Source organism: Ischnura elegans, chromosome 6 (genome assembly GCF_921293095.1).
Source record: "Ischnura elegans chromosome 6, ioIscEleg1.1, whole genome shotgun sequence".
In the NCBI taxonomy this organism is placed as follows: domain Eukaryota; kingdom Metazoa; phylum Arthropoda; class Insecta; order Odonata; family Coenagrionidae; genus Ischnura; species Ischnura elegans.
The window spans coordinates 45216280-45232010 of NC_060251.1; the positions used below are offsets into that span (position 1 = coordinate 45216280).

General features: G+C 36.7%; 1 protein-coding gene across 1 annotated transcript in view; it reads right to left on the minus strand.

Moving 5' to 3' along the window:
- LOC124160598 (acid sphingomyelinase-like phosphodiesterase 3b) overlaps positions 1-15731 on the minus strand; it is a 705734-nt gene that overhangs the window by 189264 nt on the left and 500739 nt on the right. Inside the window, exons 4-5 of the mRNA XM_046536482.1 lie at positions 6958-7026; positions 2791-2950 (exon numbers count right to left, since the gene is read on the minus strand). Of these exons, the coding sequence (XP_046392438.1) occupies positions 2791-2950; positions 6958-7026 (229 nt within the window). The remainder of the gene's footprint in view (positions 1-2790; positions 2951-6957; positions 7027-15731) is intronic.

Consider the following 15731-nt stretch of genomic DNA (forward strand, 5'->3'; position numbering starts at 1 on the left):
CAGACTGCCAGATATTGCTTCATGCCGAGGGTAGATTCAGTGTAAAGCATTCCAACATGCTTTATAAAAATTTTAAGAGTAGATTAGCATTGACGAAATTTCTTTAATTCGAAACAAGGCATTTCAATCTCAGCCACGAAAATGAGAAGGATAACTGAAATTTTCAAATAGTTATTGGTGTCTTATCCATATCATTAGTAGGTATTGTATTATGTTTTATGCAATGAAAGAGTTGGATCTTTCGTGAAAGCTATTGCAACATTATTTACTTTCACTGTCATCGCCCCTAAATTACTTTTGATGATATGCGTGACTATAGAGATAAATAAGATGTATTTGAGGTCCTTCATAAATAACATGTATAGACTAAGCTATTGCAGATCTAACTTTATTTATCGTGTAAGCGTCGTAACTGTATATACTTTGGGTAAAAACAAAATACTCTTAAAATCACATACAAATTTATAAAGTATATAATGAAGACATTTTATTAGATTAAAACCTTAAAGAGGTGTCTTTAACGTTTTAATGGTCTCCTATTCCATATGAGCTATAATCCCTAAAATAAAAACAAGAATATGGATCTTGCAATGAAAGGCTTCAGGAAAATATATAGGTTTGCATCACGTCAGCAGCATACGTCCTTTCAGTGAGGGAGGTTTTGAAAAAGCATTGAGAAAATATTAGTTGCATATGCATTATGTGCTGCCTGGAAGGAACCACAGTGTTCCATGTTTTATAAATTCATAGTCAGAATTCGACTTAAGAAAGTAACTTAGTCGGTTTGGCAAAACTTAAAAATTCTTGCAATATCTAGCTGTAGAAAATAGAACCAGACTTTATTCATTTTTTAAAATAATTTATACTTATCCTTACATTTGTTACTGGATGGGTAAAAATAGATAGAAAAAGCACACATCAGCTCATACTAACGAGCATAATGGTTGGAAGTTCACTCTGTCAGCCAAAATAGGTCCCTTCAGATAGTTATGAACATATGTAATTAAAGATGGTCTAGGAATTATTTCAGTATACAAATGTTTACTCTCTACATGTCTTGCCTGAGGCCAGAATAAGGCTTCAATACCCTTGTTACTCTGTTTAAAAAAGCCTTCTCATCCAAAACTCCCCAACGCTCTTCGTTTCGCTTTCTTTCAATTTCCAACTCTCGGAATTTTCTCATTCATGCTTCCTTTCAAGTTTCTATGTCCCGTTTCTTTGCTTTACTATCCATAATTAGTCTTTTGAATTAACCACCGTATTTCATGAAAACAAAAATATGGACCGAGTTCTCATTCGACCATAAAGAGCAGCGTGAGTTTTCTACATTGTCCCAACCTCTTTCAATGTAAAATCAATAGGTGAGAAAGTTTCCGTGCTCCGTTTTATTCATCGTTGCTTATCAGATTTGTCATGTTTTAACTCCCAACGCTATTTTTCCTTTCAGCTAGGGCTTTTCCCCTTCCTGATGCCACCAATTGTCACTATCCCTTTTCAAATTTCTCTGTTGCCACATTCTGCGCAGTAGGCACGTTATTCTAGCCATGACTCCCTCTCGTTCTCCCTCATATTACTGACGTCTCAATTTCCGTATCGTTCATTCCATTATTCCGGTTTCAAGAATCGATAATCTTCAGCCGTAAATCCGATTCGCCTCCTTACCCTACCGTTAGGAAAAATTCCACGTTTACTTTCCTTCCATTCCTTCCGTTCTTTTGAGAGGGGTTCACTTATCCTACAATGGATCTACTATTATTGGCAGAGCATTTTTTGGCTCCTGCACACGGCATCCAACTGTACCATTTGTGGCAAGCATTGCCACGGTAATGAGGAAATGCATGAAATTAAGTACGTAGTAGGTAGCAAAGAAGAAAAGCATATTTAAATAACCAATTCGGAAATAATTGTGCTCAGATTGAAAGGGAAAACCTGATAAATGCTATCCGTTTAATTCATTCACCCACCAATCTCTCAGCGCATAATTTGTTTTATACATCCTTCTGTGTAATCTTGTAAGTATGCTTTCATCTAATAATTTGCAAATGGACAGGGGCTAAATTCTTCCCATTTTGACAATTTCAAATCTAACTTCCCGTTTTAGAAACAGGCCGGCCACAAACTTTATGGAACATGGATCAGTAACTTAAAACGGATTTGAACGTGCTATTTTATTTACCATAGGTCCTGGGTACAAATCCCGGCTGAAAAATCTAATAAAACTTGGAAAGTGCGAGGAGCTTTGCCCTCATCTATCTATACCAACTGTCGGGTTGATTAAATGAGTGAGCGAGTTAACCCAAGATTTACACGTTATTTTCAAGTTCTTTGGCCAACAATTGGTGGTCACGCACGAGTGGATGAGAAGCCAAGGGGTACCTACAAGTGATTTCTTTTTTCAATGCTGTATTAGGTACAGAAATTAGGTATAGCAAAAAAAAGATCAATTACGTATTTAGTAGTGCATTTTATTTTCCCTTCGAGGTTAGCACAGAATATAGACTCACTCGTATCTCATGGCAACCAAGTTTTTGTGTATTTCCTCTAACAATTAAGTTTACCTAACTCTGTTCAGAAAAAAATCACTTGTACCACTTGGCTTCTCACCCACTCATATAATAGTTTTAGCAACATCCATAATCCAGGTGATTAAAGTTATATTCATCTAGACAGGGCAAAAGCATACAGAAAAAACGCAATGACAATTTGGGGGAGAATCGAGGAAATACGAAGTGAACCACTTCGCTGTCGTCTGATAGCGGGGCTTTCGTCGAATGGGAACGTTTCACTCACCCGGTCCAGAGTACGAACTCGATGTTGTCTCCGTGAAGGCTCTTCATGGCCCTTGCCGCGGATTCCACCAGTCGCCACGGTGAGTCGCAGCTGTAGTCGCCGTACTTGCCGGCCGGTCGGCGCAGGCTGCTGACGCCCCCGTGCTCCGGACGCCAGCACACTGAAGCGGAAGACAAGACCATGTTGGTAACATGCTAAGAGCATCATGGCTAATGGCAGGGCTGGATCTGTAGACTCCTAATCCCAACTTAGGGTGCGTGCGCTTTTGGTATGAGGTATTGAGCACAACCCAGGTGGAGTAAGCTTCGATCATTCGAGATAAATGGGGTCATTCACCAAGGACCAACGTCGCAATCCAATAAACGAATTCGGTAGATGGTAGGAAAAGATGATTTACGAGAAAAAATTTTTCTTTTAGTTATTTCCTCGTAAGTGCGAAATAAGAAAACGCGAAAGTTATCGATCAACTTTATGATGGAAATTATTAGAATGAAACTTTTTTAGGCTCACTTGTATATTTAAACAGGCACAGCCTGGGTTTCAAAACGTAGTTATATATTCAGCTTTGGCACCTTCACCTGAAGTTACGTCTTTACCTGAATACGTAATAATTAAAACCCGCGTCATACCTCTTTAAATGTAAAACTGTACCCAACAAAGTGTATTTCTTTTATTTTCCATAATGGGAAACACATTTCATTAGCTTCACATAGTTAAGTCTGAAGTTATCAGTAACTGATTTCTTGGGTCGATGTTGTTATAGTTGAACTATTCCCTCGGAGAGAATATTTCAGCGACAAAATTGTTGAAAGTAACTGCTCGCAAGATTGTAAACAGCAGCGACCAACGCGCGACATATGGACAAGGCGGAGAAGCCGCGACACGCACGCCTCGACCTTTTGACGTCATCAACTCGAATAGGGGAAACATTTGGGTCCTTGTATACTCCAAACTCTGTTACAATTGACAATAATATTAAAGTGGTGAAAGTGCTTATTGGTATGCAATCTAGGGATCACCCAAAAATTAAGGAGGTGGATTCCTGACCGCAATTCCAAGCAATAATTTTACCCCTATGCCATTAAATTATAGTTATAACCGTAAGTTTCCACCTTATTTAAGGAGTCAAGATAAGGCACTTTTATGAAACTAATATTATCTTAATGCAATACCTGGATTCATCGGTTAATTACTCAACATTCAATTTATTAACGAGCCTAATTTTTATTTATATACCAGATTGAAAATTTTTTCGGCATCCTGAAATTTCCAGGGTCTACATGGTATATACTTGTCATAATTTACCCAATAACTCGAAATAAAAAAAATGAGTGAGTAGGAAAATGCTTTTATGTGTGTTAAATGAAGTGAAGTTTTTGAAATTGAGATTAAGTTTCATGTTGACAAGGTTACACTGTTGATAAGGTCAAATATTTAGCAAAATAGAATAATTTTTTTTGGAATCGATTTTTCTTATTGATAGCGCTTTGATACAGGTGATTCACCTCCGTTTCCGTATATATTTGAAAATAATTCTATTATTCTTTAGGCAAAAACACTGAGTACATGCTACGTATATCAGTGATGCTACCTGTTTATATCCAGGAGGAGCGTGGGACTGGTTTTAAATAATGATAGCGCTTAAAATACAGTTCATTCACCTCCGCCTCTGCATTATTGAAAATAATTTTTAATATCTAATATGACCTAATTCGGAAGGCACATGCTGTGTATAACAGCATTGCTACTTATTTAAATCTGGAACGCACACGAAACAAATTTGCGAAAACTTTTCGGTACGGGAACGACTGAGATTTGGAATCAGTTCTGGAAAAGTTTTTGAAATTCGCCGCGTCAGTTCGACATTTTCTCCAAAGCAGCAACTCTAGTGAACACAAAGTTTGCATTATATATAGGATCAATTCGAGTGGCTGCAGGGTTTTTGGCAGTGCTGCCAAGTCGGGATCGGAATCACAGTTGACCGACCAGTATCCGAGTTGCTTGTTGAATATTTTTCATATGGAATTTCATTCCATAACCCATGCTTTGAAAAGAAGAGATAGTCCATTCTACCCATGACTTGACCAGTCCCTGTACTTTACCCCGCTATTTCGCGCATTCTAAACTTGCAAAGTTTCACGAGATCTGTGGCCAAAATATTGTTATCATATTCTTTCACTTTGATCCTTGGTTTTACTATGAAAACTATATCAATATTCCTTCAAGTCTCGCTCCCTGCAGCAGGGGGATACTTAACTTATAGTGAATTTGAAGATATAAGTGTAAATTTTTCATTTTATAGTACTTAACGTTGCGTAACTTAATTTATCCTACTATTGGATGATACATGCACAACTTTCCGTCAAAAAAGCTTATGCCTATTAACATTTCCATCGGTAGTGCTAAAACCCAAAGACCTGACAGATTTTTATTTACATTTCATAGCAAATCGTAGCTGTAATAGATTGTATGCGTATTTATTTATCAGAAATATTACAAGATAAGTTCAAGATAGGTAATGTGAAAGAAAGTATATAAGATCAATGCTCTTGAAACCATGGACTAAGAATAAATCATGACGTGACTTTGGATTGCTTTGAAAATAGGATTGCACATCTATACATTCTCGCCCAAATACTCAACTTTACATCAACCTTGTCCACCTCGGAGGCGACAGATCAAATTCCTCGCGATGTGTACGTCTATCTTGTTACAGAAGTGTGAGAGAGAACTTTATTGTCCTCATTTCACCACCCATGTTTGATACGTGGCAGGGTGAACTGGAAATTATTAACATTCGCTAAATTTGACATTGGATTTTAGGTACATTTTAGGAAAGATTCTGCAATGCTTTATTTCAACACTTATCAGCTTAATGAAATCAGATAATTACTACATAATGATGCTCAGTGGTTAGCTTGTTTTGTCTTACTCAACCACAATTTTTCCTTCCTCAGGGTACACTAATTGCCTTTCCTAATCAACAAGCACGACATCTATCCGGCCCTGATGAAATGGACGCCGTGGGATTGTCCAATGTGCAGTAACCGGTGAGTCGCCACACTCAGCCCTCTTGCCGCCACACCAATGTTTCTTTTGTATTTTATCAAGTTTACGGGCTAAATATTTCTGCAACGACAATCTTGACGAATGTAAGCCTCTTCAGAGCTCTGCCATAAATATTCCTTACATGTGTTTCCCACGATATGTTTGAATTATCTTATCTCATAGATGCTTCTCTTCATTGGTCATCTTTATCTGGTCACAATCCACAACATATAAATGGGGACAGTTGGACGGCCAAGAAATTTCTGACATCTCCTTTTTCTTTATTATTCATGTACAAGTACATAATAAACACAAGAGAGCCGATTATGCTTCTATTGGGAACACCTGATGTCACTTTAACAACCGTCAAAAATTAATTATTAATGACGATACGATTTGAGAAGTCGCGTATTCGGTTACAAATGTTTCATTTAACCCGGATGACTTTAATTCGAGTAAGATTTTTTGTGAGATACCGGTATTTTTCTTAAAATCGAGAAATAATGCGTCAAATGGTCTTTACGATTCATTGGATTTGAGTACTTCGTGAAAATGGAGCGCGAAGTGTGTTACTTACCTTTCTTACCTGTGTAATCTACCTTTCCGGAAACCGTTCTGACGGCTATGTAGAAAATTTAGGTTATCCAGGCAAGTAATAGTATACAGGTAATACAGGCAAGTAATAGTATGTAGATAACAATGATACTTTCGGGAATCTTTCCTATGATCGATGTTAAATATATTAGTCAATTGCTCCCTTGGTAATGTCTGTTCCAATTTTTAAATATTGAATTAGCGTTTGAAGTTTTCCTATCCATTGGCATCTTTCCGTCTGACAATGACTTCTTGAATACTATCGCTCAGAACGGTGCGATCAGCGGAGCCAAATCCTTGGGGACGGGCGCCGGTACTTGCCCCGGATGGATCCATTACAAGGGCGAGATTAGTTCTATATACTTTGTTGTCACAGCCTATCCTTTTGCCAATATTATTGATATTGAACATGTAAATAACTACGTACCTGCATAATTTTTTGTTAAATATTGTAGATAAATACTTCATATGGTATGGCATGGAAATACTACTATTTTATGGAAATAATTCACAAAATTTACTTACTTCGTCTGCTGTCCCCATTGATGGTGTAGTTGACATCGTAGTGGATATCTGTTATATGCCAGAAGTATCCTGAAACAAATAGAGAAAATATTCAGATTGGGATATCAAACACATGTAGTTTCTAGACAAGTATTCAATTGATTACATTTCTAATTTGTCTAAAAATGAATATTTAAAATAGCTTTTTTTCTCAAGTCTCCGCAAGATTAGTTTTTTCAACGTATTATGCATTAAGAGTACATTGCAGTTATGTTCAGAGGTTAACAAATGGGATAGCATGGGTGCATTGCAGTAAATAGTTTGCAAGGCCTCAATATTATACTCATTGCAAACACAGCAATTTACGGATCCAAAAATCAACTAGTTACGACTGCTGTCAACTTGGTACAATGCAATCAACTAGTTAGGACATCTGTCCTGTCTTGTATGGTATCGTGTCTAAGAGACCATTCAGATATTCATTTACCTCCAGATATTTATTTTTAATAGAAATATCTGTTTTCGATATTCTGAAATTGTATAATATTTAGAAACAAAAACCACTTATTTTAAGTTATAGCAATTCACATGGATTTTCTCTTTAACAACTGTTTGGAAAGTAATGTATACGCGAAAATTCTGCAGTAAAATAACGCATTTTAGAGCTTCACACTTTGTGTTTAATAGCTAAAGTAATGATTCAGGAGATTGGTTTGATATAGTACACACTGTGAATGTGAGAGATCCAGGATTGTTCGTGTCTAGGGTAAAGGTAATTAGCCCGGTCGAATTAGCCCAAAAAATAGGGGTACCCTTGCATAAATTGCCAACGAGCTGAAAATTCTCATGAACCTCAAGGATACCACTCTTATAAAATCCTGAAAAGTCCCCATCGATCACGTGTGTGCAAATAATTTTATTCAAGGTCAAAGGTCACAAAAATGATTTTTTTGCATTTTTGGCCACACGGTTAGTTTTATGATAAAAATTGCTCAGATCAAAATTATAGATCAGAAAATTATCTACAAAATCGTTACTTCTATTTTTCCTCTAAGATTTATCGTTTCTGAGAAAAAAAATCTTTTAAATAATGATGAATAATGTTCCAATAATGTTCGGAGAACGCAACAATACGTACAGCCAAACATATTACGTAGAGTACAGCCCCAGCCTACATTCGAAAGGCTTTTTCTCAGAAACGGTAAATCTTAGAGAAAATATAGAAATGATAATTTTGTAGATAATTTTCTAGTCTACAATTTTGATCTGAGAAACTTTTATCATAAAACTAACCGTTAGGCCAAAAAATGCAAAAAGCTCATTTTTGTGACCTTTGACCTTGAATAAAATTTTTTGCACGGGATCGAAGGGGAATTTTCAGGATTTCATTAGAGTGGTATTCTTGAGGTTCATGCAAATTTTCAGCTTATTGGCAATTTATGCAAGGGTCAATATCTATTTTGACCGGGCTATAATGGTTTTCGTTGCGAATGTATTGTCGTGTTTAGGTGGTTCTTTAAAGGGTCTTAGCTAAGTAGTAATGAATTTTTCCCATTCATTATCGATATGCAGTATAACTTTTAAAAATGTAACGCATTTCCAGGAATGGCATTTAAGAATTATTCAGTTTTCCCGGGGACACAATATGGATATAGTCAAACGATTTTTGGGGGACATCGTCTAATAATGATGCAATAACACGGAAATTTGAGAAAAATTAGCCTCTTTAAAATTTTATTAAGACGAATTACATTGCAACTCAAAAAATTTTCAGCCACGTAATTTCATAATTGCCCTCTATTCATTAGGAAATAGGTGAGTAATATTCAAAGTAAATGCATGGAATGTCGTGATTCGCATCAACATACTGGCGGAAAAGTACAAAAGAATAGGCACCTATGGGGGTCACATATTTTTTTCGTGCACAAGAACATCCCAATTTTCATCTTGAAAATATGGCTGGAACATCGAAGAGAGGAAAATTGAAAGGGCACAGAAAATCGCGCAAAAAAACATACATTTAGACATCCTCGCTCGCGAAGGCAAAATAAAAAAATACTTCATCCGCATTCCAGGAATCACCAAGCTTTTGTGCAAACTGTATTCAGTCCCGAAAAAGTCGGGCACGCCCAAACTGCGCTGAGAAGGGTTTTCCGGTGACGTTAACGGTATTTTTTGATGCCGCGAAGGGAAAGAGAGGAAAAAAATGGAGAAAATCAAACCGTCACAACGCCGACTGAACCTGGCTTAATGGCGTTACTCTCTCAAAATAAATGAAAAAAAATGACTGAAATCAATTTGGAGCAACAAAAACACGAGGGGTCCCGAGAAGGGGGTGTAATTTGGAAGGGTTTGGAGGGGAGTGGGAATTCACAACGATTTTTCCCGCTCACGTTACTACGCGAAAAAATTGGCTCGCATCGAAATAACAAGTCCTACCAAATTACAGCACCGCGACGCCACGATTAGTTCACGCACACATTGGCAGAAATTCTTGACTGTAACAGGGAAAAATGTTTAAGCTCTTTCAATTTTACCAGTTAATTGAAATCAAATGCTAATAACGCTAAATTAAAACCTCTATTCTCTTCAAATATATGTTAAAAAGGATACGTTATGGTCAATTTAAAATTTTAATTTTCCAGGAATACATTATTAAAACCGCTTTTATGTCACTGTTTTTTTCGTTATATTGATTAGATGCCTTTATTCTGAGTTAAATTAATAACTCTTGAGAAAATAAAATCCCTTATATAATATTTTTCCACTGTGAGGCCTTCTCTATGTCAACAAAGTTAACAGTTGCATTTGACTCAAATTAATTTGTTCTATCGTCAAATAAAAGCCGTTTATTCGGCACAATAGAAATCCAAAAGTATATTCAAAAATATTCGAGTTATTTTATCAGTCAATTAAAAGGAATTCCTGATCGTGTAGCCTAAGGTTGGAGAAGGAATTTTGTTTAAAGCTATTTAGGCGATACACTTGCACCATAAGAGTAAAAAATTCACAGTATCAGTATTTTTATAGAGCCAGCCATGTCTATACAATAATTTCATTTTGTGTCGAGGGGTAGATCTCATTTAGAATGATTGGATTATATTTGCTTTGCCAAAGTTCGACGTTTTTTCACGATTTTCTTGAGGAAAGTTATTTCAATTCGATAGGAACATCAATCTCCAGAAATATCACTTTGATCAACACATATGGGCATATATTTAAAATATTTCATAGAAGTAAGGAATCATATTCATACTCCCACCTACTTGCCATCCTACGCAGCAAATCGACAATAAGTGAGGCCATAACCGAAAACAAAAATATATATCTAGAAGACAATCATGATAATAAATATATAAACAATAAAAATATTCATAATGTATATCATGGACACTGCTTTAAAGGAAAAAAATACTCAGATACCAGGTGTTAATACTCCCACAAACTTGGCCTCCACAGCAAATCGGCGACACAATTATTCTTATCCTCCGTCAAGGTATTATAGGCTAGGATAGCCTGTTGTGCAATTTAAGCTTAGGAGCTTCAAACGTTATTTATCTAAGAGTAAGGGATTAAACGCAAACGTGAAATGGGTGCTGCGGAAATTAAAACCGCCAGTCGGTGCAACCGGTTTCCGTCTCACGCTTCATCTGCGTCATGACCTCGTACCTCAGCTTCCTCCGCTCAACAGCCTCGCTTGCTCGTGGGACAATTCGAAGTTAATAAAAGTCACGTGGTGTCGTAAAAACGTTGAAGCTTCTCCGAGGGGCCCAAATTGCCTCGGGGGTGTAAACTTTAGGGTGGGCATTCTCTCTTCTTGTCACTTTCTATGGCGACGCTCACCACAAATGCCAAGGCATCCCTCCATTTGGATCTGTGATGAGAAATAGTTTTTACTCATGAGGACAGTCTTTAAATGAAGAGAGTTGGGAGAGAGAGGATTTTATTTAAACAACTGTCTACGTTTAGAGATTCGTATCCACTTTTTTCTTGTCTCTATAACAAGGCATTCCTCCATTTCAATACGAGTTTCTGTGATGAGAGATATTTTCTACTCATCAGGTCAGTCTTGTATGAAATGAGATAGAGGATTTTTTCAAAAGACAAGTATCTACGTTTTTCGGTGATTGCACTTCTTCTGGCTTGTGACGAATCTCAGTAGGTTACACGGTAATCTGTGTTTGAAAGTTAGAGTTTATGTGTCCAATTCTTTCACTGATTTAAATTAAACACTTGGGGAGACCAGTTTTGATATCCATGGTTGTAACATCAACTACAGTGAAAAATCAAATCTCAAAACAGTTTGTAAATCAATGCACCAATATAGGCTTAACAGTAATTTAAAAAATGAACCGGTTTATTTCAATGAATTTCGTATGCAGATGAGTCTGTCCGATTGTACTTGCATTCGTCTTCATGGCCAAAGAATTTACAAGGATGCAATATCTTTCATCTATTAAATAAAGCTACTCCTCCTCAATCAGGTAGAACTCTATTCTTCATTAATAGTGACTCCTGTGACGTGAGAGACTCCTTTCACTGGCCCAAAACTTTCCAGGGTATATATAATACTGATTCTTGTAAAATCTCACCTTCTCTTTATCACTTTAAATGTCATCTATTCGTACAGCTATTTTATAGCCCTTATATATGTATTTTAGATTCCTCTTTTTGAAATAGAAATGTGACTAATTTATTTTGAAAAATGCTAACAATTTAAGCTCATTTGCTGCAAGCATTCCTTTGAAGGACGCCCAAATCAGTAACTTTTGTCAAAATGCTCCTTTTTGCAGCAGTTTGGTATTAAAATCTAAATGGGCACAGCGGTACAATTACCATCAGTATGGTCCCACTTAATATAAAATAAAGTAAGGAATATCCTCGTACAAAAAATAACTATGTTACCATGCATATCTCTTAAACAATCCCTGATGGCAGTAAAAATTTCGTCATTAACGACGTTTTGGCAATAACATCGCATTTCGCCGGTAGGAAGCTATGCAACCTCAAAAGGCTATGCAAACTCGAACTACCATTGGTAAGTTCCCACTCCATTCAACCATTATTTAACTTGATCCTCTCTCTTTTGATTCTCGGAAAACTAATTACGTCCTTTTATCTTAGATCCATCAAGAGTCCATTAGTTGTCACAGTGAGTGTTCGACGTCGATAGCAACGACTGTGACGAGCAAGCGGCTCACGGACTAAATCGCTATTTGCAAAAAAAAGAAAAGAAAGCAGAATTTGTTTTCGCGAGCCCAGAGCTGTCTTTTTTGGTAGGAAATAATAAAACAAAAGCGCTGAATAAAAAACCCTCAAGCTGTGCTCTCTGAATGGTTTTTTGGGAGAGTAAGCAAAATCTCTCTCACTGACGGACTCAAATGCTTCCCCGTACCGACGAATTCGCAAGAGGCTCTCCGCGAGAGACTGAGCGCATCTCCCGGTTTGGAATTCCGCAGTTTCAATGGAGTACGATCATTTCGGCCACTCGAGCACGCGTGTACCGTGCAGAGACTCGTGTACGCATACGCAAAGCAAATTCCAATCAGTCCTGCGGGAGTATATGTGGACGGATTTGTGCAACAAAACGGACGTTCGCAGGGGTTTTAATAGTGGAAAGTGGTGAATTGAATTATCTAGAACTGGTGAAATGAAATACTCGCTTTTAACGAATTTCAGGGGAACATCGTTCTATTTTGATAAATACAGGATTTCCTTATGTTCATGATAAAGGATTTTTCCTTGTAAATCACAGGATTGCCGTCTACTATTCCGTAAATCGTCTTAATTTAAACAAAAGATCCATATCAGTTAACTATTGTCCCACTCTTGCAATCACAAGGCTGTAACGGAAGGAATTTTAAGATTAACAGTAGAATTACGTGATGATAACCACACGCAAAATCAACAGATGATAAGCTGACCAAGTGCCCCACATGAGAGGAATTTTAAAATTGAGAGTAGAACTATGTGGTGTCGGTCGCACGTAAGTATAGCTGATGATGAGGTAAGGAACGAATAAGTAGCGGAAATGGCCGTAATTTATTTATTAAAAAAGAAGGAATAATTCCCCAAGGTCCAAAAAATATATCGGGGATTCGTATAATTCGAAATCGTTGAATGCGGAGAAATTAATTTCGGCGACCATAGGGATTCGCAATGGATCAGAAACACCTTGTTATAGGCAAGAGTTATTTCGTTTAATGTGTGATTATTATGAGCGAGTTTCACTGTATTTTGAACTTGGTGGTACTACGTTTTAGCGATAGAGGAAGGCTATAACGGACTGTGGAAGCATGGGTGAAGCGCGTGCACCATTTTTCATTCATCGGTTTCTGCCTTTCCGTGTTGATTTCGCCCGCTAATTCCACAGTTGCGATTTCTCGTTCACTCGGTGGGTAGGTACTTGATGATTTTAATTGTCCATCGGCCGAAACTTCATTTCGGTTTACCCGAGGATCATTTAGGGATGAATAAAAAATAAAGAACGGCTCGCATCATGTTTCGTTGTTGAATCGAAATAGAGTGCGCAGTAATTTCGATTCATAAACGCCGTGGTAAAATCAGATTCCTGATTCTTTTTTCGCTAAACTCGCATTGAAAGGTTCTATGCCTGCATTGAAAATTGAGTTTGGCAGATCGGTTGAGAAAAAAGTTGAAATATGCTACGGCGCGGTACTTACATGAATCATGAATCGCGTGGTCTAAAATTGAGCAATTAAAATCCATGAAACCGAATCGGTGGCCTATTTGGAAAGTGTATTATTATTTATGAGCCAAGAGAGCATATGCGCTCGGATTAAAATGATTTCTGAATCTATGTACAGAGCCATGTAGTATGATTTTCATTTCCTAGTTCCTCATTTTTTATATGATACGAAAAATATGATTACGGAAAACATTAAAAGACGCGAATTAAACGCAGAGCATTTGGGAACATAAAATAAATATAAACGCGGAGAATTTGGGAACATAGGACAAACTCAAAGCAGCATAATTCAGTGACAGGTTGTAGGAGTTTTTACCCAATTGACTAATGTAATTGTTACACTACGACGGGTTATCAAACACGCTCTTCACTCTTAGGTCACTCAGTTATGCAATATTAATGATTCGGTCGTACTGAGGAAATATATTTTTAATTCTTTAATATTTCCGTTCTTCAGTTTTTTTATGCTTGGAAATATTACATGACTTCTTTAGCTTATTTATTTTTACAGAAAACATACTCATGAATAAAAAAAATAGTTGCAGAGGCAAATGCAATCATATATTTAAAAAAAACTTTCAGCACTGTTTAACATGACATAGATTATGATAACGCCTGTATCCGGAATTCGGACTCGGATAATGACTCGGGTCTCGGGATAGCATTACATTTCGTTCAATTGGAGTAAAAAATATAAAATTTACCTCAATAAATCGTTACGGATCTGTCAATCCAACGCAGTATTTTATCTATTATTTTTATTGCCTTTAAAAAGCTTGCTGATTAACTATGAAGTTAGTAAAAAATTATTAAAAATACACCTTTAACTGTAGACGATAACGTTTGTTGATGACTTGACTAGAACCACGAGTGTATTTTGAAGCCTCGGTTATTGATTTCATAAAAATGGGTTGCTTAATTCATTTTATCTTGTGATGTTTTCGTGCTAAATTACGTATTGATGACTTCTTCTCAGGTTTTCAACCAGGTTAACTCAGTCATATAGTCCGACGTTTTGTCTCATTTTCAAGGTATGTTACTCAATGAAAGTCCAATTTCATGCTCTCATTGAGGGACAAGCCTTGAAAATGGAAAACAAGTTGTCTTTCAAAACTTCGGCCTATATGACTCAGTTAACCTAATTGAAAACCCGAGAAGAATCCATCAATTTAATTCACCAGGAGAAATTTAAGTCCTTCATAAATAATAAGTATCTTTTAAAAGAGGTTTTGGGATGATATAATCTCTACTTCCACGTCCTTGGCTTCTCAGAGCAGAATACCGTCACCGCTCGGAATATTCTCCATATCCTTTCCCTTTTGGTGCATATTCACAAAATTAATTAATATATCACATATATCATAATTAGTACTAAATTATATGCAGGATATATGGCAAATCTATTTATTTAAACAATAGTTTTACCCAAAGGGTCCTGCAATTCCATCTAACGTATGGAAACCGAACGCATTTTAATGAACAAATTTGAATTACAAAATGGACGTTCATTTAAAATAAAAGTGAATTTCAGGACCAATATATCATGATATTAGTCCATGGACACACATTGTGATGCAGCGAATGTTCGCGATAAAACTTTAAACAGAAGATTCTTAGATTAAAAAAGTAACGAAAACAAGATTCTTGGAATGGCGTTGTGTTTCTTATTTGAAATGTAAATCAATGACGTGATATGGATGACGACATTCAGAAAAGTAATGCTATTCAAGATGAAGCGATGGATATTCCTAAACAAAATGACAGAATCGACAGTTTTTGGAGATCGCAAATGAGGATTTTGGGATATAAACGGCTGATTCGTAAAAACGGTTTGAGCGTAGTTTTATGTCTAACGCGAGTCTATTTATCAGATGTTCACCAGGCATTTGGGAAGTGTTCAAGTTGCCTTTTGAAAGCATTTCCTGGCAAATTTACGGCTCACATTTCTCCCCTGGGTTGCACCATAAATATTGCCGATCACAAAACAGGAAATATGTACTCGGATAAGCGATTTGATTAGAGATTTGTAGCTGATTTGGAAGCGGTTCTGCAGCGGATGCTGAGCTTATTCGCAATCAGGGAAATA